The 25,802-nt window shown below is 41.3% G+C and overlaps 2 protein-coding genes across 3 annotated transcripts in view; one reads left to right on the top strand and one right to left on the bottom strand.

Annotated features, from left to right (window-relative positions):
- Positions 1 to 25,802, bottom strand: part of MCM9 (minichromosome maintenance 9 homologous recombination repair factor) — a 70,682-nt gene that overhangs the window by 32,167 nt on the left and 12,713 nt on the right. For both annotated transcript variants that reach the window (XR_015283138.1, XM_086876881.1), the window contains 3 exons: positions 3,795 to 3,969; positions 1,364 to 1,566; positions 64 to 267 (listed from right to left, as the gene is read on the bottom strand). Coding sequence is in view for 1 of the 2 variants with exons in the window: in XM_086876881.1 (XP_086733007.1) it covers positions 64 to 267; positions 1,364 to 1,566; positions 3,795 to 3,969 (582 nt within the window). In the remaining variant the exon portion in view is untranslated. The remainder of the gene's footprint in view (positions 1 to 63; positions 268 to 1,363; positions 1,567 to 3,794; positions 3,970 to 25,802) is intronic.
- Positions 6,982 to 24,189, top strand: ASF1A (anti-silencing function 1A histone chaperone). Its single transcript, XM_086876885.1, has 4 exons — positions 6,982 to 7,439; positions 11,209 to 11,324; positions 15,763 to 15,939; positions 17,754 to 24,189. The coding sequence occupies exons 1-4, from the start codon at positions 7,331 to 7,333 to the stop codon at positions 17,964 to 17,966; spliced, it is 615 nt and encodes a 204-aa protein (XP_086733011.1). The 5' UTR covers positions 6,982 to 7,330; the 3' UTR covers positions 17,967 to 24,189.

Here is a 25,802-nt window from a genome sequence, read left to right on the forward strand (position 1 = left end):
ACTGTTCTATTCATTTCATTAAGGTTAATTGTTAGCCTAAAAATAAAAATACCAGGGCCTTACCTTCTGCAAGGCGTATCAGACTCTCTAACAGGCGGATAGTGGTGCGGGCAGCATTCCTGCAGTCACTCTGACGCTGCATTTGATAGTAGCGAACAAGGATCAGGTTGCTCTCATCAGACAATTTCGGCTGTATGCTTTTTATAAGGCAGAAGTAGGTCTTCATCCTTTCCATGCTCCAGAGCTTTTCTGATTTGCTTGGGCAGCCTGCATTACAACACCCTTGTCAGTAATTCTACAACAACAGACATCAAGCTTCTTCCTAAGATCTCCTGTTAAACAGACAGGTGACTATGAAAAACACATTACTGTACTTTTGGGGCATACTGGCTCTCTGTACAGTAGTCCTCAAGGACTTGGTCTAATTCCAGTGCAGAATTTTATACACCATCCCATCCCTTCCATATCAAAACCCACAGTAAAGCCTCCAATAAATTCTATAGAACTGGTGTCAGCCTCACTGCCCACCAGATGGTACAGGCAGTGCCAAGTGCTTTTGGAATTTTAAAATGGAAGATGCTACATGAGTGTATGCACCTCCTCTGGCTGTTTTACCTACTCTGTTGGAGCCAACAGCTACCTGCCATATTCTGAACACTTTTTATAGGGAAATATTTTGGAAAGGGAAGGAAGCTAGCTGAAGCTTCCTCTAACCATTTTTTCTGTAAAGGGGATCAAAGCCATGCTCCTTAATGTGGATGGGGAAGGGGCTGGTCAAAATCAAATCACACTGACTTCCTTCATTCCAGAACACAAAGCTCCATATGGGGAATGCTACTGCTCATTCTTTGAGCACCCCAGCACATGCATCTCTGATCTGTTCTGCCTGGATTAAGTTGCAATACAATTGCAAGGCATATAGAATCTGCAGATCAAATACTGTAAAGGTGTGAGATGGAAACAATCCACTTACTGAGCAGCCTGGGCTGAAATCTCTTATAAATTATCCCAGAGTAAAAGTAAAGTGTTCTCAGCTCACTCCTCTTAATTAATTAGTGATCTCTATCTTACTCCTACTTGAAGAACAACCATACTGCAGAAAACCACCATGACAGAAATGTAAACACTGATTAATTTCAAAAATTCAAGAATAACAAACTAAAATACAAAGGAAAATAAATTTTAAAAAACCAACAAAAAAATCCCAAACAAGCAACAAAACCAGAAACCAACCAACCAAAAAGACAAAAAACAAACAACCCCCCCACAAAAAAAACCAACCAAACAAAAATAAACCCAACCCCCCAAAAGACCCCCCCCCAACCCAATAAAACACCTTATGATTTAAAAAGACTACTCTTACCTTTATTTTGCAAGATGAAGGATGAAATTATGTGGTCCCATTCCTCGTTCTTAGTATCTAACAATACTAAGACCAGGTCAAATCTGCTCAACAGGGGACTGCCAAGAGCAATGTTGACAGAGACAGACTCATTTGGGTCATAATGGCCTTTAGGGTTTGTTGCTGCCAGGATAGTTGTCCTTGTGCTAAGCTTGCACACCAAGCTAGAGAAAGGTATGGTGAACATTATGGTTGAATTAAATTAGGTAGGGAAAAGGATTACAAAGTGTTTAAAAACTTTGGTGATTTTATCCTGTAAAGAGAACATCTTATCTTGAAAGGCCATAAGAGCTAAACAACGTACATAATTGTTATATTAATATTTACTATATGTACAGCATTTTTCAGTCAGAGAATAGCAACTAGACAGACAGTGATCTGGATACCAAAAGTCACCAACCAACATTGTCACAAATAATCTCTATATACAGCTAGACCCTTAAATAGTGAGAACCAACATTACTTTTCAGAAATATAGATTACATTTTGGTACATGGGTTTGTACAATATGCAAACACTTTTGAAATCTAGAAAGCAGCACTTTTACTTAATTCACCTTTCAAGAGAGCAAAATAAAATGTGACATAAATGTATGTTTTATTCCTGTGTATAAACATGAATATAAACCCAAGTTAACAGTGATGGCAGCCATACCAACTGAAACAGCCATTTTCCTCTCTTAACCATGATGTCCTGCCATGTGCTTGTAGATGTGGGGAGAGATTATTTTTACTCTAGTAGTCCAAATGCACTACTTTTGGTTAAGGCAGCAACAGAAGCATTCTAACTTTGGTTTGTCACTGAGCTATTTCTAGTCAGCTCCTGAGTAACTGCTGCCTCACGTCCAAAGTTCTTCTGTAACTGAGAGGAAGGACCACAGATCTTCCACTAGCTTATACCCTACAAAAAAACCCTTTTTCTACCATGCACCAAAATAAGACCTAAATTAACAGGGTGCTTAACCTGTGTCTGCTGTTACTACTCAAAAAATCCTCATTATATGTAGTCCTTAAAAGTGAGCGACTGGGCATATACGTGCAAGTTAGCAAACTGGGTTTGGGTCTATCAAATCCAAACAACTGCAACACGGAACTCAGCTGAAATATGCCCCTGTCTTACCAAGGAGACAGGACCATATTCATTCCAAGTATTTGTGCCCAGCTGGCAAAGGCTGGTAACTACCCAGGTGAGAGCAATGTGACCCTGAGATTAGCTCAGCTGCTAACAGCATGGTGCTAAAAACATCAAAGTTGTGCGTTTAATGCCCATATAGACCATCCACTTAAGAATTGGATTTGACAATCCTTGTGGGTTCCTTTCAACTCAGAATGTTCTGTGATTATTTGTCTGCTGTCTGATGAAGAGGATGGAGCTGCTCAGAATAAGGGAAGGACACAATCAGTTAGAGGAGCCAAGATGTGACTGTAGCAAGAGCTGAGTGGAAGGTGACAAGAAGGAATGTGGAAAGGGTGAAGCCTTCAGAGTAGCAGAGATTTCAGAAATACCAGCCAGGAAATAATTTGGGCCTGAATAAGAGCTGCATATGACAGACAAATTAAAACATGAGCTCAAAGACCCAAGTGGCGGGCAGGGATAGTGGGGAGGGATAGCAGATTTGAGCACACATTACTTTGAAAAAATAAAGGAAGGAACTTCAAGTAAGCAGGAGTTTATGTTTTTGCCACACACAACATACAAAATTCAGTAGCCTGGAAATCTCTTGATAGGCCTTGGATTTTACAGGACAAGAGGACATAGTCTCATGCTGTGCCAGGAGAGGTTCAGGTTGGACATCAGGAAAAATTTCTTCACTGAAAGTTTGGTCAGGCATTGGAACAGGCTGCCCAGGGAGGTGGTGGAGTCACCATCCCTGAAAGTATTCAGGAATTGACTGGACATGGCACTTTGTGCCATGGTCTAGTTGACAAGGCAGTGATCAATCGTAAGCTGGACTTGATGATCTCTGAGGTCTTTTCCAAACTTAATAATTCTGTGATTTTGGAAAAATGAAGTCCCACTTTCTGAGTTGCAACAAAAAAAGTCACAAAGCTCCTCATTTCACATAGGTGGAATTCCAATAGGGTTATTAAAAGCACTTGCAGCAAAGGACAAGAAAAAGGGTGCCAAGTCTTTGTAGAAGTGCCCTGGCCTATAGCAGTAGATTGAAAACATAGCAGTGACGAGGGTATGTGTTTATTCTGATTGCTTGCAGCCTCTGGTCCAGTGAACTGTCCTCTGAAATGCTGACTCATTTAGTTTAGGAATATTGTTGACAACAAAACTATTACACACAATGAAGAAAACAGATATGTTTAATCAGCATCCCTCCAACATGTAATTAAAAGTGAAAAATCTCATGCTGATTTCTTATATATGCTAACATGCCACTTACCCTGCCTTTGCAACACTGATGGTTTGTTGTTCCATTGCCTCGTGGATACTGGTTCTGTCATGTTCTTTGATACTATTGAACTCATCAATGCAACACAGACCTCCATCTGCAAGCACCAGTGCTCCAGCTTCCAAATTCCACTCCCCAAATTCCTTCACAGCAGTCACTGTCAAACCTGAAGAATCAAGTACTTCAGTCAGTCTCTTCTTTAAAATGCAAGAGTAAACTTGAGTGAAAGAAAGGGACCCAGCAGTGGCTTGGGCCATGGACAGAGTACACACCATCAAGGAAACTCCATCATGCGCTTCTACCATGTAAGTTAACTCACTTTACAGCTACCAGCAAGCAATCCCACTAGTGTTGAGGTAGGTTAGCCTGGAGCTGTGGATTTGATTCTGTTAAGCTTCCCATACCTGGACTGTGACTTATTTTAGAACTTTGTTAAATGAACAGAAGGGATTAGGGTACAGAGACTAGATCTGGCAGATCATACTGAAAACTGGAGCAAAGGCAAAGACTGCAAAATTATGGAACAGATACATTCAGGTCCTCCTCTTCATCAGCTACTAAGACAGAAATTTTGGAGCTGTAAAGCAAAGTTTGGAAACAAAAAAAAAAATTAATTGTAATTTAACTCATGGCTCCAGAAAGTGGAGTCAAATTCTTCCTTTAAACTAAGAAAATTAAATTTCTTTATGAGTTTTTGGTTTCCTCTACGCATTAAACAAAAATGAAAACCCAAAGATGAGCAAGGATGAAATGGGGGAAGAAATAATAATAAAAAAAGTTTTCTGGTAAATCTACATGATTCAACACTGGGTGGATGGCAAGTCAAAACCCCTGCACAACTGCAGAAATTGTCACTCATTAGCAAGTATGTGCAGCTCCCTCCAATCCTTCTATTCCCTATTTCCCAGCTTCTTCTCTATCTTTAGCCCTTCTTTTTCACTCCAGTGTTCAGCTCAAAATATCCTAGTAGTTGACAAGCTGCAATCAGCCTAAAATCCCCTGGAATTCTATGACAAAACCTGCACAAGAATTCCCCCTGCCTCACCATTTGGTTCAAAGCTGCAAAGACTTTTTCATCACTGCACAGCCCACCACGGCACCTATTTGATTGCAAATGACCAGAAAAAAATTACTGGAATTAAATGTTTCCTGATAACATAATACATACTTCAACTTGTAGTAAGGAATCTTCACCGTGTCCAATCTTTCTTGGTTTCCCTGCACTCTGTGCCGAACAACATGGTCAATCAATCATACAGCAGGAATTACAGAAACATAGAGTTCTAGGCAGTACCCTGGCTAGGCTTATTTCGGAATATTCTGTGGTGAGGGAACACAACTCGCAACCCTGGAGCCATGGGCACTTTCTGCTCTCCCCCCAGAGCCGTGAGGGAAGCCACTGGCACCGCAGCGCGGTGTCGCCCTGCTCGGCACCGTCCCCTGTGCATGGCGGCCGTGAGATGGCCTCTGCTGCAGGCTCCTGCCCCCACACAAGATGGCTTCCCCTGCTGCACACAGGGCCCTGCCGCCGGCAATGCTGCTGCACGAGCACCGTGTCCCGCCTCGCAGCTCTTCAGAGTACCCAAGCCCCCCACAAACAGAGGAAGAGGATGGCTTCCTGACAGCCCGGCTGTGTGACAGGCACGCTTGGTTCCCTGCACAGCCCCTCTTGGGTGGCCTCTCCAGCAGCAGCACTCGGGGCCGTGCGGACAGCCCGTGCCACCCAGCAAAGCCGGTTTGCTCAGGGGGCTCCCCAGCCAGCAAGGTGCTGTATCCCGGCACAGACATCCCGTGCCGTCGGCCAAGAGGGCGCTGCCGTGGGCTGCAGGCTTGGCCTCATGAGCCTGGCACCAGTGCCCAGCCCCATTGCCCTGAGCTGGGGGTGCTGCTGGCATCCGGGACCCCACCAGCACCCAGCACAATCAGCACAGAAAGAGGGAAATAAACCCACCAAACAAAGCATAACAAAAACCCAAAGAGCTGGAAGGGCCCTAAACTGAAAGTGTCCCTTGGCAGAGGGTGGAACCCCACAGGCAAGATGGTTTAGCCTATAAGTGAATCACTGTTTTCATTCTTCTTAGGGGATGCTGAAAGCTTAATGCACCTTCCTGCTTGATTAGTTTTGTGCCTTCAGAGAGCAAAAGTGCTTATTCTATAGAGAGGTGTTGGGAACCATTTAATCAGGAGTGCTGGACTAAGAGTAGTTTTTCACCCTTCCCAAGCAGCCAGCGCTGCAGTTGTTGTTTATACAATACTGTACAATCTTAGCATATAAAAAAACCCACCACTTAGGACTCTAACACTTCTGAATCTTCCCTTTTATAAATAAGGTTAAATAAAACTTTAAAATGAGCTCTGGTTGCAAGCAGTTTTTTGTCTTGTTGAAATACAATGCTTTAACTTTTTGCCTGAAGTGAATGGACAAAAAGAGTTTTGTCTCTGCTCTACCCATTTTTCTAATTTAGTTATGATATTTTGCCCTGCTATTTTTTCAGCCTCGATTTTCATCTTACAGCACTTTCCAAGCTGGATGTGGTCTTACATTGTTTATAACTTGCAGAGGATGAACATTTTGAAAGGAAATTAATTTCTTCTTCAGCTCATATGGTTCACAACTTAAAATATAATACACTGACCAAAAAAGCATCTCCTATATATGAATCTAAACCTTATCAGTTTTTATAAAAGTTATTGTGGTAGGCAGGATAAACGCAGTCCCATAACCTATATGCCAGCAATTGAAATAAAGTCACATCTTAGGTTTTACTTTTTCTTTTAAATATAATCATTGCAATGCAAGGCAACTGCTTTCGAACTAACCTACAGAGTCCTTCTTGGTCGTGAATGGAGATCTGACTAGCTGTGAGGCAAGATCTTTCCTTCTGATTTTCCCCTCGCCTGAATTTTAATCTTTTTAATGCATGCAGAAAGATAAAATAAATAAAAAAAAAAAGAAAAGAAAAGAAAGAAAAGAAGGCTATTGATAAGCTTTCAGTCCTGTTCCTAGAAATCAGAGGAGCAGATGTCCCGCGGTTCCCTCAAGCTAGCCTGGATCATCCCCCGCCTTGGCCCCGCCCCCGGCCCCGCCCCCGATTGGCCCCGCCCCCCGGCGCGTTGGCGGTTGCCGGCGGCCGTTGCCGGCGCGCGCCGGGCGGGGGCGCTGCGGCGGGGGCGGTGCGGGGCGGGCGCGCGCGGAGGCCGCTCTGGCCGGCGCTCGGTGCCCGCCGTGCCCGCGGAGGGAGGGCCCTCGCCCGGCGAGTGGCCAATCCGGGCGGGCGCTGGCGGCGAGCAGGGGCAGAATGGGCTGTAGTTGAGCGAAATAGGGAAAGCGGCGAACAGTGTGGAGCGTTCCCGGTGTAAATAAAAGGGGGGGCGAAAAAAAAAAAAAAAAGTTTGTGGAAGTCGCCGCCCTGCAGCCTCGCTCGGGCAGCGGCGCGGGGGCTTGTGCGGCGCGGGAGCCCGGCACGGAGGACTTTAGTGCGCGGCGTTAACACGCTCTGCCTATTGTTTGTGTTTTTTTCCAAAATATGGCAAAGGTTCAGGTGAACAATGTAGTGGTGTTGGATAATCCTTCTCCTTTCTACAATCCTTTCCAGTTCGAAATCACATTCGAGTGCATAGAGGACCTGTCTGAAGGTGAGTAGAATTTTTCTCCCCGATACGGATTTTGCAACCCCGGGCTCTGAGCTCGGGGCATTGAAAGGCTTAAACTTTGCACAGGCCTGCGCCTACAATTTAACAGTCTCTCCACCTCGGCCGCATCGCCGTGCCGAGCCGAGGGGATGTGCCGGCCGGGCGAGGGGATGTGCCGCTCCCGCCGAACCCGGAGCCGGGGAAAGTTGGCGGCGTCCGCCCGCTCTGGGCGCCGAGCCGGGCCCGCCGCCTCTCCCCGCCATCGGCGAGGCGGCGAGCTGCCGCAAGTTGCGAGGAACTTGTTAGAGTGGAGGTAGCCATGTTGCCAGCTTTGTGTGTGCGTGGGGGGAGCGAGCGGGAGAGAGGAGGGTTGAACCGGGCTCGGCGGCCGCGCATCCCCGCGGGCACACGGGATGCTGTGCGTTTAGCGCGGCCGGTACTCGGAGCGCGGAAAACGCTCCGCGGGGATGCGTTTCGCTGGCCTCGTGCTCCATTTTAATACTATTAACAAAAAAAAAAAAAAAAAAAAAAAAAAAAAAATTAAAAAAAATTTCAAATCACGGTGGGAGGCAGGGGCAGGCTGGCTGGCTGGCCCCGCGTGCTGGCAGTAGGCGGCTGCGGTAGGTGCGCGGGGCCGAGGGCACAGCTCGGAGGGGAGCGCTGGCTGCGGGAGCCCCGCCGGGGGGGAGGGGGCCGCCTGCCTGCCACTATTTTTGGAAGTCACTCGAAAGTTACCGGCAGCCACCAGCGGGTGGGGGGCGGCCCCAGCCTTGCCACCGCACGGGGACCCCCCGTCCTGAGCCGGGGCCGCCGCCGCGCTCCCGCCGCGCTCCCGCCTTCCCCCCGTGCCGGGCGGGCCGCGAGCCGCCCTCGCCCCGGCCGCGCTCCGCAGCGCCGCCCCCCGGCCGGCCGCGGGACGCGCCCCGAGAGGCCGCGCGTCGCCCCGCGGGCGGGAGTTTCGAACGGCTCGGGGCGAGGGAGGGAATGCGGGGCACTGCAGCCCGCCGGCCGGCCGGGGAGCCGCTGCTGCCCCGGGAGCAGCAGGAGGCCGCCCGCCTGTGAGCGGGAGAGGACACTGCCTGTCCGGCAGTCGGCGGAGCCCAGCGCCGCCTGGTCGCCAGAGAGCCCCGCGGGCGGAGGGAGAAGGGGAGTTGCGTGCTGTCCTGGCTAAGGTGCCCTGGCAGGCTCGCTATCGCTGCGGTTTAACTCGCTTCACCCCGCCTGCCTCTGCAGCAGCGCGTACTCGTGCGTGCCGGCGGGATGGTGACAGCGCGGGAGGGAGGAAGGGAGGGACGGCCGCCGTGGCGGGAACTTCAGAGGAAGTCTCGCCTGAGCCAGGGTTTCCTCTAGGCCTCCGCCGCCTGTCTCCTGCTCCTGCAGTAGCTGGAGCTGTGCTCCTTGCCCGTCGCCACGTTGCTGGCTGGATCTCTCCGGTCAGCCTGGCTCCATCCGAGGTGCAGCATCGGACCCCCTCCGTGGCAACTGCTATGGCAGGTGGCAGTGCCAATCACAGGGGCTCCGTGCAAGATATTAGGCTTTTCCTTCCAGTTGTGTACAGCTGTATATGATGTGATTCTCACACTCAGAATTTATGTTAAAGTTAATCCTGGACAGTCGTGATGAGAAGAATTATAGATGGTCCAGTGCAGAATTCTCAGCTCCTTTCCCCTACGAACATGCAAGGTAGACTATAGGATATATTAGGGATAGTTGCTGCTATCTTACGCATTTAAAAATAAGATTAAACACAGCCATTGTATACTTGATGAAAAGTCATTGCCTTGGCTTTTCTGTGCTAATATATCTGTTTACTGTGCTGTTTTCAGCCCATTCTATGCAACGCTGATCCTAAAATTAAATCCATGAACTCCAGCTCTCAAAGTTGTTGGTCTATATCAATGTACTTAAATAATATTTAAAATCTATTTTTAAAAAGTCTAGTTTTAGTACTAAATATGAGTTGTTTAGAATAGGTTTTATACTTTTCTCCTAGAATAATGGCACAGAATAGTATGTTAGTCTTAAGCAGTTTAGCCTAAAAGGCCTCACTTCTTGTAAGTAGTGATTTGTCCTCAGCTGCAGAAAAGAAAGTTCCTTAACTATCCTGGATGAGTACCCTGCAATACTGGCAACAGCTAGTACTTCAAGCTTAAAAAGTAAATAAAACCTCTGATAGAGTACCTGGGAAACTGCACTGTGTTTTACAGAGGAGTAAAATCCCTTCCCAAGCCCTGTTTATTATGATAGTTAAACCTGCAAAACCTGCACTGATGGTAAACAAAATAAGCAAGAAGATTTCACTAATGAGGAAAGAGAGTTGCAGTCTTAAAGCCGTCAAATTCTGTTCAAGTGCTAATTTTTTTTTTCTGTGTTTAAATTCCATTTCTGCATCTAGAAACCATGAGGCAGACCTTTGGATTTTGCCGAGTGTACTAATCAAGTTAATGTAATAGCTTACAGGTTTGTGCTTTTGCAAAGGCAATCAGTGCATTGTTCACAAGGGGAAAAAAAAAGAAATATACCATGTAAGTTTTTAAGGTATAGTTCTGAAACAATAGCTTAATTAAGAAAAGAAGTGTTAGTTATAGTTTTTTTGTAATGGTGGTATTTTTTTCCCTCAATTTAAAAACCCCAAAATCTGTCTTGCAAGGTTAGTTTCAGATGTGAGTAATACTGCTTTTGAATCTAAAAGGGAAGGTGAAAAGCTGACCCAGGAAGAGCTAATTTGCAATTTCTACTTGAAAACATCTGTGGGGGAGAGGCTGAATTAGAAAAAAACTGAATTGTAATAAATGTTGGGGTTTAGTGCTTGGCTTTAAGAAGCAAAGTGCTACACTGTTGTTTTTGGGTTTTTTCCTATAATTCCATTTCATGATGTAGGTAAGATCCAAGCATCACTATCTTGAAGAATATGGTCTGGTCATGCTATCACAATTTTATGTACTTCTGGATAACACAAGTGACACATGAAGTGTAACTTTTCTCTAAAAAATTATTTTTCTGTTTCTCTGTTTCTGCTGCATCTCTTCTGTATTTTTATCCTTTTTATTCTTGGATTTCTCAGCCTCCTTTAGACTGAATTCTTTAGGGATCCTCCCTCATGGGGAGCCCTGCTTATCTCAGTTCTTATGATTCGAAGAATCATTCATAATCCTTCAAAATCATTCACATTATATGAAATTCAGTGTTTTTCTGGATCTTAAAACTAAGTATCAGAAACAAGGGCGCACGCTCTGTACTCCAGACTCCAATGTGAAGGAATGAGGGCATACAGTTAGTGTGCCTGGAGCTTGCTTACCCAGTGGCTTTCTTACTCAACTAGCTACTGTCCACAATCTGTGTGTAATTTAAGCTGTGAGGTGTCTATGTAGAAGGTGGGAATTTTGGTTTTGGGAGGTTAGTTGGTATTCAAGGATGTGATTATTCATAGGCATCATCCCTCTGCTGCACCCATTCTGACAGACTTTGAGAAGATGCTCAGTATGGGTCCCAATTAGTAAAAGGGCCTTGTTCTCTGTATAAAATTTGAAAATTAACCTCACTTTGAAAATAGAGGGATTCCTATGGTACAACTGGCTAGAAAGTGAAATGATCTGGTTCATGAGGTCAGGGTCAGGCATCTGTAAATTTCTCTAAGACAGGTCCTTGTTGTTTTAGGCTTGTTGCCAAAGAAGTAATTTTAGGCTGTGCAAAACTGTAGATTGGCAAGAGTGGAAGATCCCTAACTCCAATGATAATGTTTGTTTTTCTTTCTTTCTTTTTTTTTATGTAGATTTGGAATGGAAAATAATTTATGTGGGTTCAGCTGAAAGTGAAGAGTATGATCAGGTGTTAGACTCTGTTTTAGTTGGACCTGTTCCTGCAGGCAGACACATGTTTGTATTTCAGGTAAGTTTGATTTAACTGTTTCTAAAAGAGTTTTATAATTGTAAATTATAATATCCCTAATTTGTTTAGGGATAACTGCATCAAACTAAGAGGTACTTGAAAAATAATGGTAAAAAAAAATTATTGCACTGTTCTTGAGCTTGTACTTCCTACCCCTGATATTTCTTGGTTATATTTTTTGTGGTATCAATAATAACTGATAAAAGCACAGTTCCCATAGCTACTGATAATTTTAACCAGTCTGGTTCATAATCAGCAGTGCCATATGCCTGGTTTACACCAGCACCATCAGGCTTACCTCTTCTGCTGCTGGTGGCAATTTCAGACAATTAAGAGAACTAGGTTAATGTAGACAACACCTTCAGATGATCAGGATGACAAACAAATTGTAAAACTCAGCCAGAACAGTCAAGAAGTTTCTGTTTGGCAGAACGCATGTTCAACTGTGATGTTTGGCTAAGCATGCTAAATCATAACAAAATACAGCGATTTCTAAAATAAAAGATAGAAATTCAGTGGTAAATGGGAGGTATTTAGGACACAAGGGTGTAGATCAAGACTGTGCAAAAAAGTCTAGAGCATGTGACAGTCCTATAAAATACTGCTGATTAAAGCCAAAAGTTAATAAGGAATAACAAAGGAAAAGAAAACAGGAAAAGAACAACACTAAGATGGCTTACTGGCCTAGTCTTCTTTCTGTTTTAACTCAGTGAGAGGAAAGGGGGGAAAACTTGAAGTGGACTTGCCTGAATTCTTACAGAAGCTTTCTTTTGTTTGGGATAATTTACTTAGTGGTGGTGAAGTTTTTTTGTTCATTTTTTTTATTCAAAACTATAATTTTTACTAAAACTAACACATTTTTCACTATTAAATACTAGAATTTGTCTTGTAAACTGACAACAAAATTGATTGGATGAAAAATCAGATAGGAACAGAGTATGTCTTATTGTATAAGAACTCTGCTATTTTCTCAAATACTATAAATTCACTTAACTAATGACAAACACATGCTGAAGTATGAGCATTAAAAATCCTCAAAGTGCTAATGAATGCACTCCCTTATTTCTCATGGTTACTGTAACTGGTTTAAAATAATATCAGCATTTGTGAGGCATCCTGATTAATCCTGATTAAGTTTCAGGAAAGGTAGTTTATTTAGCATTTTGGGGGTGTTTGTTTATTCTGGGCTTTTTTGTTTTGTTTTTTTCCTTACAGGACAGGCTTAAAGAATAGGATTAGACTGGAAGTTGCAACATTTATCAACCACATGCATGTAAATCAGGGCTGAAACATTTCCGTTTGGTTTTGGAGCCAGGCCAAATTTTTCCTTGCTACAAATAAAGCAGATTTGTAACAAATGCATCATTTATTAACAGTTATTCCATTATCAAGCAGTTATGGCATTAATTGGCCAGAAACAGGTGATCCTCTATTGCTCTCAAAGGGGCTACCTTGCATTTGTACATGGGAAAATCAGCTGTTTTTTCATTTACATTTCTAATTTAAAAGATTCCTTGTTGATGGTGATAGGAAGGCATAAGAAGTAGGTGCCTGAAAGAGGCATATTTTGTCTGTATGATTGGGCAGGTCTCAAATTAAATTTACTGGTCGTGCAGTTTCTGTAGAATGGACTCAGCACTTGTGTCCCGGTTATAAATGACACTACAGCTAAATTAGGAGGAGATGTGTAGAGATTTTGCTTAGATTGGTGTAGGTCCTGTAAGAGATTCCTTCTGTTAAAATATCTTTTATATTTCTTATGGATGTACGGTTGGGTCTGAGTATATTACATTTCAAAGGCTCTGGATTTCAGGTGAGGGTAGGACTGAGCTCATGTGTACGCAGGAGACCACCAAAACCCGAAGCGCTGCAAGAAGCCTTTGCTGATGACTGAAGCAATTCTATTCACCAAGCTGAAGCAGCCTGGGATACGGAGAAAACAAGCAAGGGAAGGCAAGAATGGGGCAAAGCATAGAGCTGCAGGAGGCATGTGATACAAAGAAAAGAGATTGTGTTCATGGGGAGTAGCATAAGGAAAGGACCTTTGCAGAGGAGTATAAAATTTTCAGATAATCTGCTGTAGATTTTTCTAGATGAGAAAATGGCTGAAATAGTAACTAAAATGGAGTACCACACAGATAGATTACCAAGGATGATAAAAACACCTTAGATGAAAAAAAGATGTGTATCAGGTTGGGAATTCAGCCTTATAGAAAGATGGGCAATTACTGTGCTTTTGAGACATACAAAGGCAGCTTTTTGTTTTAAAACCCCAAAACATTACCTTTAAAAGAGTTTCAATAGTAGAGGCCCACAGCTTGGCCTATTTGTTTCTAAATGCCAAGATACATGTAGCGAAACCTGACTCCTTCTCAATTCTCTTAGGAATTTGTAATAAAATCACAGAAACTTCTTTTTGAGCATATAAGCACATGAATAATTTATTATCCTTAAGTGGGCATATAACTTTTGCTACCTATTCTGCAGTAATAGCTAGGTGAATAAATATCATGCAGAAAAGCAAGATAATTCAAGGTAACATATATATGGGCTGATTTCATAACGTAATATAAGTAATAAAGTAATATAAGTAATTTATAGCATAAGAATGACACATTAAGACAGTGATTGTTTATGCAAAAACTAATCTACTGCCTCTGCCCAGCAAAATAACTGTTTGCAGATAATCTGCTTATTTATCATTTGGTCATTCCAAGCTCTTTTTTTTTCCTTCCACCTGTATATGATCTTTGGCTCCTGAGTAATCAAGAGGCTTAAAAAAACAGGAAGTTGAAAATTTGAGAAAACTGTTTTAAACAGTCCTCAGTGTCTTTCATGCAGCAAAACAATGCTTGAAAGAGAAGTAAGATTAGAACAGAGTATTTATTTGGGTTCAGAACTGTGTTATAGGTTATTACAAGACAAAAAATGACAGTGGGAACCTGGAAAAAACTATGATCCTATATTAGAATGTGAGTTGAGTTTAATGAGGAGTTAAATGGAACATAGTATTTCTGTTACCCATTACTGTGGAATTTAAAGTGATCAGATAGTTCTGGGCACTGTTAGAACAAGACTACTGAATTAATGATTTAATCTGTATGGCAGTACTTGTGATTTCTTCAAGCTTCTGCATTTTTTCTGTTCCTTGGCCATCTTTTCTGTTCCCCTATGCTAGTTGTAAAGCCATTCAGCCATTTTCTACTTCCTTCAGGGCTGGAGGAACATGAGTTCTACCTGATTCCTGTTTTCTTCTCCTCCCTGTGGTGTATTTCTACCTGAGAGGTCTGACTCATCTAATTCTTCTGCAAAGTTCCGACAGTAGAGTGGTTTGAAGGCTTAGAATTGAAGTGGCAAAGAGTAGAAGCCAATGCTGCATGAGCAGCAGCTCCCAAATTTCACCAGGCTGGAGCATATAAGTACTACAGAAAAGCAGAGATGAGAGGGACAACAGGAATTAATTCCATTCATCATCTGTCATTAGGGAAGGTTTGTTACACCCAAACTATCTGAACATACATTATTAATAACAACTGGTTCTCACAACATGGGTGTTCACTGTTGACTTCAGATCTTCCTGTGGACTTGTAAATATGAAGCTGTTTTACTGTGCCTGGATTGCTGTTACTTTAAATCCTGCAGCAGAATCAGGCATCACATTTTATCAACAGATGTGGTAGTTAGGAGGCATTTTAAGGGACTGATGTGAGCCACATTTTATGAGGCAGATTTTATTGATAAGTAACTGCAGAGCCATGGTATGTAAGGACAGAGGAAGATTGTATCAGTTGCTTATTAATTAGGTTTGCATAGTGACTGAAAATGTTCAGGTGTCTTGGAGAGGTGATGCATTTAACTGCATAAATTTTAACAAACATAGGTATTAAGAATGAAACCAGAGAAATTAGAAATTATTTTGTTTCTTCCCTAGAAATCTGGAACTGCACAAACCGTACCATAGCTAATCCCTTTTCTTGCTGAAGTATAATTTGCAAACTGTAGTTTTAAGGATTGTTGATCTTGTTAAGAGCACACATACAGACCAATTAAACCTTGAGAAGGGTGTGTGAGAAAATAAGCTTGCTGTACTAAATTACCAAGATGGGCTGGAGAACCGTGGCACTGTAGAACTGGAGTGATGTTGGTATTCCTGTCTGAACAATGGTTCAGCTGATCATATATTTAAAGAGTTTTGGATCAAACCTGGCCAATCACCTGTGAGAAATGTCACCAAACAATTTTACTGTATTCCAATTTTGTTGTTAGAGGATGGTGTTCTAAATCTAGGGCAGATGTTGTGAAAGCAGTATATTTTCTGGTTAACTTGAACAATTTTAAATATAGTCACTTCTTAGCTGCTGAAACACACTACTTGAGATTGCCCTGCTAGGTAGACATGTGCTATCAATTTTAATTTATCTTTCCCTTTCACATTTAGGCTGATGCACCTAACCCAGGGCTTATTCCAGATGCAGATGCAGTAGGTGTAACTGTTGTGCTAATTACGTGCACTTACCGAGGTCAAGAATTTATTAGAGTCGGCTACTATGTAAACAATGAATATACTGAAACAGAACTGAGAGAGAATCCACCAGTAAAGCCAGATTTTTCTAAGGTAAGGCATGTTTTGTTTTAGTCATGTATCAGAGGTATGTTTATAGAAAGAGGTTTCTAAGAAACAAACCCAAACCCCAAGTGATTTCGTAAAGTGCATGGGATGAGGCATCAAATAATGGAAAATACTTGGGGGGACAAACTACAAGTGCTATGTAGTTGTCATAAATTCAGGTAATACTGAGAAACCATCAGAAATTTCCACCATCTTTAAGACTTGGCTGTACTTTCACACTGACTGTGAAATAAACCATTGGATTTATTTCTACCTGCACCACTGTTTACAAAGCGGCTCTGTTCTACAGAAAAACAGAATAATATTTTTTCTAGGCCCATCAATCTGGAACTAAGTTGTAGATATTAATTTACTACAGTTGTTACGCAGCTTCTAGTGTCAGAGCTACAGTTTCTGCAAAACTTTAACAAACAAACTGAGGAACAAATGAGGTGTAAAATGAGAGAACATGGGTAGCCTGGTTGGATGGTAATTTGATAAATGTCTAATTTGACAAAGGAAGTATAAAGTTATAAAAACATATATCCCTCATGGTAACAAACCAGGACTAGAATTGAAAGATTAAGTGAAATATTATGTTTTTCTATGCTTAATTTTCAGTGATCAAACACTAAGTATGTTCTGAAAGTAATAGTGAAGTTTGAGTGAGGATCATACCCAAACTTTAAGAATTTAATCTTTTTTCTTTATTTCTTTAATTTAAAACATAACTTATTTGTTATGTTGGTTGTCAATGCCAAAATGGTGACTCCCTTTAAGCACTTGAATTTAGAAAACCTAGAACTACTTGTCTTCATTCTTTGTTTATATATAAAAAGCTAGCTTTGCTGCTATGGAAAAGAACAGCAAAAGCTATCATATATTTGTATACAGAGTCCTTGATGTGAGTTGGGGACAAAATGGAAATGCAAAAGTAGAAGGTTATTAGTGTGATTGATTGATTGATTATTGGGTAATAAGCTCTACTAGGTTCTAAAAAATAAATGGCTTTTTTAGTTTGCAAAAGGGGTCAGGAAATATTTAATGAGAGTACACTTTCTTGGAAAATAAAATTGCCAAAGCAAACCTTTCCTGTGATCAGTCTTAACTGTCATAGTGAGTATCCACTGGCACTAAGTTGCCATCCTCCAGGTAACTATACATAATCTTTCACCCTTTTTCACAATAAAATCAGGAAGTTTTTTGGTTTGTTTTTTTTTTTTAATACATAAATGCAACATGTTTTCAAACGAAAATGAAGGCCAGCCATGAGAATAATGTAGATGACTAATCATGTCCACTAAAACATTAGAAGATAAATCCTCTGAGTGAAATCAGTCCAAAGTTTGGCAGTTTAAGGATAAGGTTGCAATTGTAAATGAAGATGAGAAGTTGATGGAATTGATAGGTATTGCAAATACCATAAAGTTGATGCAAAATTTGCCTAAGTACTGTGGTTTGCAAAATCCTTGTGCGGGTAGAAGTTATTTGCTTTACTAAAAGCTGGATAAAATAATAAACACTTGCACTTTACTTGTGGATCTCTTTCGCAGCCTTGACCTTGTGGAACAGTTAAAATGTTCTCTTGAGAAAGTGGTTGTTTTGCTGAGCAGGGTATTAGGGAAAATGAGAAAGTGTACTGTAAGCACATTCCTGATCCACAGGTAGTAGCTGTAGATTCACATTGATGTTAATTCCCTTTTTAAACGAATTGTTTTAGGCAAACAAGGCTATAGGGACTAAAAGGAAAAAATCTATATGCATATGAACTCCAGTTTGAGAAGTACATATTACAATCCATATATTTTTTTCTTTCCCAGCTTCAAAGGAATATTTTGGCATCTAATCCCAGAGTCACGAGATTCCACATTAATTGGGAGGACAACACTGAAAAACTGGAAGATGCAGAGAGCAGTAACCCAAATCTACAGTCCTTGCTTTCCACAGATGCATTACCTTCAGCATCAAAGGGGTGGTCAACATCAGAAAATTCACTAAATGTTATGTTAGAATCTCATATGGACTGCATGTGACTAACCACCATCCTTTTGGTACTGTATATGTGTTAAACTGTAAAAACAACCAGAACTATTTCCCTCGAGTTCCATAAATGCATAGTTGAAGCAATGTGAAGAACTTGTTTTAAAACATCCTGTAGAAAGTTTATAAAAAAAAACAAAACCAAAAAACCCAACAAACAAACAGTATTTGAGGAGATTGTGAAATATAAATACAACTATTTTTAAGTAATTGCCTTTTTTTTCTATGTTATTCTATGTGGTCTAAACCAAACCTGATTAAAGTATATGTATTCTCTCCCCTCCCCCCTTACTTTGTAAGCACTATTAAAAGCTTAAAAACAGTTCAAAAGTTAAAACATTCAGGCAAAATGAAGGAATAATGCCATGTCCTCATCGCTGCTATCCAGATTGCCAAATATAAAGTGCCCTTTAATAGCATCTTAAGAACAAAACTGTCATTAGATGAAGTGCAAAGAAAAAAAGTGTCTCTTAATAACAAACAAAAAAGTCCAAAAATGTCCTTTTGCTCTGAAAGCAAACAGCACAGTATAATTTTAGGTGCAAGCTTCTTTTCCTTTCAAGGCACATACTTGTTACTTAAAGCCTGCAATTTGAGATTTACCATCTGCTATCTTGGATTTTAGGACTTTTTTTTTTTTAAATCTCCTGCTGCTGCTGTTTAGTCAAACTATGGTTTTGTTCAGGACAGTGTTTCATGTATATTGGGGTGGGTAACTCAGGAAAGAGCCCTTTTTCAGCCACCCTAATACCATACCCAAGTGGTTGGAAGGATGCAAGCAAGTACTAGAAGATTCTAAACCTCAAAAGCAATAGTGTGAATATCCCAAATATATACTCTTCTGCAAGATTACAGATCACTACTGGTTAGTATGTTTACTTTCAGGCATGTTTTATTGTCATCTTTTTCAGTAGTAGTAAGGAGTTAGGTTGTTTTCTTTCAGTTTTTTGAAACACCTGGAATTTTAAACTTCTGTATTCTTTCTAGCCTTTAAGGCAATCCTAGTCACTGGTATAAACCCTGTTGTGGCAGGCATGACACAGTCAAAAATACATCACTTGCCCTCAAGCTCTTGCAGCGAGACATCCCTATTACCTGAGGCATCCTTGAAAATAAAAGGAACTAAGCAGTAACCTGTTAAGACTTAAGACAGTCTTACGACGCTTAAGAATTTAGTTATTGCTTTCAATCCTCATTAGCTATATTTATATTTACTGTGCCTGTATGTGCATTTAAATTGTAATCTGTCATGCCAGATTACAGGAATACAGTTCTACTGTTTACTAGTCACTGCCCAAATTATGAACCCTTGTAGGTTCTGGGCCCTTCAAAAAAAAGGTAGATTTCATGATGATTAACAGTGTAGCTCTGAATAAAAATAGAATGCTTTCTCGTTTCTTTCTGCATTCTCTAATGGTGATGAAGATGTCCTAGACAGTGCTTTTGTCTTTCCATATCATTAATGAAATTGCCTGCATTTCAAATATGTGTTTTTTAAACTGGAAAGGAATGACGTGATCCAAATATTTTTCCTGTATGGAAGCTCAGCAGTACTTATTTAGAGTAGATGAATGAATTAATGAAATGCATTAATATTTGGAGGCCTAGTTCTGATATGTGCTCTTAACAATCTCTCTAATTGTTTAAAGTGATAATCAGAAATCTAAAACTATTAATACTCATCAGTATGACTTAACACAAAGAACTAAGTGTTCCCTGAACTAGCAGTCACTTCACTTAAGGCTGAAATTCTGTGAACTTTATCTTTGATTTTCAATTATATTGCAACTTTTAGGTCTGCAGTGACATTTTGAGATTTTTTCATGCACTTTATGTTCTATTTATAAGTCTGTTTAAGTTATCTCCTAAATGTAAGAATGTAAATAATTTGGTTACCTGCTGAAGGATTGACAGGCTTGTGAAGTATGCCTTGAATTAAGGTTACTGTAGTAGTGTCTTAAACTTTTGCTTCTGTTGAATATTCAGATGAAAACACAATCCAAGTACAAGCTGTAACCAGAATCCATCCACTGGTAGCATGAAGGCTTTTTAGAAGCATATGCCACAAAGTGATGGAAGCAAACCATTATTGCTGCTATTGCAAATCCAATTGTAAAATTAGTCAACAAAGCGATGTCACCCAGCAAACCAGTTAAGTCAGAGGAATGGAAAAGTGAAGTTCTGTTGTCAGTCTAAAAGTCATGTGTGCATGAGTACTTGGGTGCAATAAATGTCAGGCTTGACTGTGTCAGGATGCTGCAGCAGAGTTTGGCACCACTTTACCTGATAGACTCATGTGGCCTGCACAGAGTTGACCCACCACTAGCAGGAAAAGGAATGCTGCGCTTGGTGAAAATTGGAGATGAACAACCCTACCTCATAATCTTTGCAAGATAAATGGGATTTCTATGCCTTCTGAGAAGGCTGGGTGCCTCAGGTCTTAGCAGTCCATACACCCTGCCTTCTGAGTATTTCCTGACAAAATCAGCCTCCAGAGACATAGAGTTTGAGGAATCAATTTCCAGTTCCCCAGAGACTTCAGGCAATATCACAGCACAGACTTAGTGGTATTAAATGATAGACTGCATGTAGATCATCTGTAAAGACATGTCCCTGATCTCTGAATGTTTTAGAACAGCAGGTCTGTGCACATGACACAGCCAACCAGTGCTGACATCACAGCATTACCATTTCAAGGTTGAGGATGTATTCACCTTACCACAAACCTTTACTTGCAGAGGCCACCAAGATGCAAAGGAATCCTACAGATTCTGCTGATGGGACTGGTGGTGTATCTCACTGTGTTTTCATCTCAGACAGACAGACCATTAGAAGACTGTCATAATGTTTATCAGAGGTTATTCATTTACAAAGAAGTAAGTGGATCAGGGTTAGGGTTAGGGTAACATGGATGAAAAATGTGTGTGGTTTTTATGTCTAGCTTGAAAAAAAGTTGTCCCTCAGCTTAAAGTCACTGATTTATTCAGGCATCAACTTCAGTGTGAATTACTGCAACACTTAAATTTGAAGGAATGGCTCTAGTTCCATCAAAATGGGTACTAGTGAAGTTTAATGTTTCCAGTGGCTTTACAAAGCTCCACTGAAAAAGCGAACCCTCACTACCAATCTTCAACAATGAAACAACTTGGAACTTCACTACACTAACCACAGTAACTTAGTTCATGGTGTACCAGACACTATTCTTGAGCTGGGAGTGACAAAGTCACAAAGAAATCTGGTGATCTGACAGTCCATTATTTTCTCTGGACTGCCTCAGCTGCTGGTTTTCTGGAAGTCAGTTCAGACTGAAAGGTAGCCACTTGCAGCTAGACTGATTGTCCACTGATACCTGAAAATGCTAGTGGGAAGGAAAAAGGAAAAGCCCCAAACATGCTATACACGTATACTCCTAGCAAACCCTCATTTATCAGAGATAAAAAAGAGCAAAGTTAACATCTTCTGGCTTCTGTCTGGACAGCTGCAGATCCTTCACATACCTAACTACCCTACTCCTTATCCACAGCACAGTGGTCTGCAAGAGTACAGATTATGTAATTTATTTTGAGAGCCACAGAAGTTTGGTCAGGAGATAATGGGTTAATTGTTGCTGTTACCCCCTGGATGGGGGGGCTCTGCTAAATTCCAGCCAGGAAGATGCAGCAGAACTGACAACTGTGTGTAAAGGCTGGCAGTTCCTCAGGCCCTCCTGTTTCTGTTTCCAATGATAGTTCTGCTTCTTAAAAGCTGGTCTTGTAGTGTGTGATATCAGAGCAGGGCTGGAGAAGATGGATGGAGGGCTTTTACCTTGATTTTTGGTCTAGGCAAAAATGATAAAAGGAAGACCCAGCTAGAGGCACTAGGAAGGCTTTCTTAAAGGCAGACCTAAGGCTTCTACATGGAACTAAGAGCGCCATTTCAGGAGGAGATGGAGGGAGGATACACTTAAAACAATTCCAGCTTTAGGTAATGCAGTTTTGGAGACATGGCTGGGTCTGACAGACTCACTGACCATGACTGCAGACACAAGAGAAGGTCAGAGGAAGGATGTATCTGTGCTACACCAGATGCAAGAGACAACAGCTACATGTTACCAGCAGTGTTAAGAACTGACTGAACTGGCAGAAACTTTTATGGAGTTTTTTGGTCTCCATCCAAAACTCCAGTGCCCCATGAAATAAGGAGGCCAGCCTTTCAAAATAAGGGTACCCTCCAGTTCATCCTATCTCACTAGGAGAGTGGGGCAGACCTACACTTATATAAACTGGAAAGAAGGAGAGACTTCACAGTATGGTAGAGGACATGCTGAAGACATCTATTACCCATGCAAAAATCACTGCTTGAAATGCCTGCCATTTCAACAGCAGGATGAAAAAGTCTGATGAAGGTTGGCCTGGAGGTGTTAGAAGTGTGTAAGACCTGAAACCTTCAACCAATATGACAAGATATTGCTCCTGCAGTAATTCCTATCCAACCTAACTATGTGCCTTCAGATGTGAAGATGTTTGAAAAAACCAAATTTTTTGAAGACGGGCTTCTCTTCGGCTAAATAATCTCTGCCATGCAGGTAGTCAAGGTAAGCTCTCTCAGGACAACGCCATTTTGGAAAAGCATTATTCAGAAGAAATTAAGGGAACTAAAGAAGAGATAGGGCATTGTTACAGATAGGGTATGTCTGACAATATTTTATTATAGGTTCAAATTTCATTCCTTTGACAAGTTTAGTAGACTTCCTATAGAGCTAAGGTCTTTCCAACTTGAGGCCCAGCTGTTTAAGGAATAGCCAGTGAAGCCATGATCTCAAGAAAATATTTTCAGGTTACATACTGATAGAAAATACTTCAATTACATACACAATTTTAAGTATTCAGGAAAACAATCCCATGGTAGAAGTGATGATCAGGGAACAGTAGCCTAAAGGCTGCATCTGTATTAATAACTTTATCAGGAACAGGGTATGAATCCATGGTGGAAAATGGTTTCCTGGCACTAATTTGGCTTATACGAACTAGGGAAGGCACAGGGACAGTTTGGAGATCTACACAGAGGGAAAAGTATCTCCAGTTTCAGAATCTTTCATACCTCAGGATACTGACACCATGTACTCTATTTATAACCACAGCTGGATGGCTCATGTCAGTGACTTTGGATTGGTTTCTAATGGATCAGAAAAGAGACAGCTGTTAGCACCTGAAGCCTGCCTACCAGGGGAAAACTTAGTATGGGAGAAAAGAGGTGGATTCCCCTTGAGTCAGTTCCCTTTAATGAAAATAAAGGAAATCAGTAGCTAACTGCTGTTGGCATGATATGGACAGTGTTAGATATGGAAAATACCAGCAAAAAGGCAGTACTTGTAAGGTTCTGCAGAGGCTCTAAGAGGAGAGGCCAGAAAGGCTGCATGTCACATAGCTCAGAAAGGCATACAGAACTGGAGAGCTGGAGAAACAGCTGATGCTCTCCCAGATTTTTAGGCAAGCTGTTCTAAATACAGTTCACAAAATTCTTTAAGCAATCCATCTGTGGAGGGATGCAACACCAAACAAAATTTTCAGAAATGTGAACAGTCAAATATGCACTAGCAAGCAGCAGAATGACTCTGGCCTGGATGTCCACGAGCTCCAGACTTGCCAGCAGCTGGCATGCATTGGTTCCTGTTGCACACCACCAGATCACTGCAGATCTCAAGCTTGAGAGGTAAATGAAATATTTTCTTACTAGTGATTATCTCATCCAAATATACATAAGCAGCACTGTGCCTCTGGGGACTGCAAAACAGTTTCTTTAACTCAGTAGTAAGGTGAGAATCCCCAGAGAGATCTTGTTAAGCCTTCCTAAGTCTCTATCTTTATGGAAAACTGTGTATCAATTTCTAAAAATAAAAGGTAGCTGAATGACTCCCTCTGAGTCTCAGAGAGACAAGTCAGGGAGAATGAACTGGGCCTGTAAAAAAAACTGTAGACAGAGCAAAACAGTGGGACAGATGGTTCCCCCATCTTTCATTTGCAGATCACGAAGTCCTACAGTGGTCAAAGAAATTTTTTGCCATTGGGTTGTTGTGTGTGGGCTGGTCTGCCTGCCAACTGTCATTAAAGAGATGTGGGAGGAACAAATCCTGGTTCCTCATATAAGTTCTAAACTTGTAGAGAATTTGCAACAGAAAATTTCTGCTAAGTGTTTGCAAGAAAGGCAACTTAATAAAAAAGTAAGCTCAGAAACTTATTCACTGAGTGGAGGTAAAGTTGTTTTTTTCAAAGCAGAGAACAAATTACTTGTCATTTGTAAGGGCTGTTTGCAGCAAGCATGCAACTTGAGCGGGTGGGTGAGATGGAAAGATGAAGGTCTTCCAAGCCTTCAGCAAGAAAGCAGAGTTTTATCCTGGGCTGTACCTTCTGAATCAGGTAAACAGCACAGACTTTGTTTAGAAAATGCAGGGGAAGGCAGGAACCTGACTGAAAGGACCAACCAACAGCAAACAAAGCTGCAGGAGAGTTAGGTCACTGTTTTCTGAAATTCTGCAAGCCAATTCCAGTCACGTCTGTACGGGTTAATGGGGCACATGATACTGCAGGGGCACAAAGTATCACAGTGGATCTCAGAGCATGTGATACCTAAGGTAGACCAGGAAAGAAAGAATTTTGGCACAAGGAGAATGTTAATGACCTAATACGCTGTCCTGGTACAAATAAATGCTTGTACAGAAAACCAAGTAAAACTGGTATGACACAGTTTGGGATGCAGAATTCTAATTCAATGCTTATAAAAGAGCTGGTGTACTAAAACAGTACCAGATGGGTAAAGGGAACAAGGTATGTCAGTGCACACAGTCTTACTAAAGGCTAGTTAGATACCTTATTCAGGGTTTACTCAATCTCAGGTGTATCTTTTGGCTTAGAGCCAGCAATTAAATGCAATTCAGACTGCTTTTTATAAACAGTAAGGTACTAGCTGAAAGTGAACTTAGAGATTTAATATTCATACACTGGAAGAAAGAATGTGCCTTAGCACTGTCCTCTCATGGGAAAGCAGAAACTGGTAATTCAAAGTGTTAAATTATGATAAGCAAAGTAAAGCAGTTCTATAGTTCTCCAAATTAATTTGAAGCTTCTGCCCAGAAAGGAAGTTGACAAAAATCAGTGTTAGGTACAACTAGCTACAAGAGATTCATATGACACTCCTTGCATGGGAAAGGCAAAGAAAATAGTAATTCAAACAGCATCCAAACTGCTGGTCTAGAAATTAGTACCTTAGTCCAGCAGTTCTAGCAATGGAAAGGTTCCCTGAAATTAAACTAGGGAATAGTTTCCTTGCTAGGCACTCAGGTTTCTTCAGGACATAACAGTCCTGAACAACTCTAAAGTAGAAATTTGGTGCTGCTGTCAGATTTTAGAAAAAGGGACTGAGAGAGAAGGTTTTTTTAAAAAATAAGGAATATTTAAGTGAAATATAGATGATCTAAAGGTGCAAGACAAACCTTTCATGAGATGAAAGTTCATCTCCATACATCATTAGTGCACATACACCACAGTAAACCTATAAACTGCAATATTTGTTTTCAGGGAAATGTCTTTGAACCTAGCCATCATGGCTGAACTGGAAATCAGATCATATGGAAGGTGAAGCACGGGAGGGAGGCATGGTGAAGAAGGCAACAGCAACATCAGAGACTGAGAGCAACTGACACAGAAAATCATTATTACAAAAATGGGCAAAGTCACATTGAAATACATGGCAAAATTTCACTCCAGGTCACTGCAAGTGCCCTAGCAAATCTGAAATTATCAGACTTCTCAATTTTTGTTCACAGAACAAAAAGTGGAGAAAAGATTATATTA

This window comes from Cyanistes caeruleus, chromosome 2 (assembly GCF_971803275.1).
Source record: "Cyanistes caeruleus chromosome 2, bCyaCae1.hap1.1, whole genome shotgun sequence".
Taxonomy (NCBI): domain Eukaryota; kingdom Metazoa; phylum Chordata; class Aves; order Passeriformes; family Paridae; genus Cyanistes; species Cyanistes caeruleus.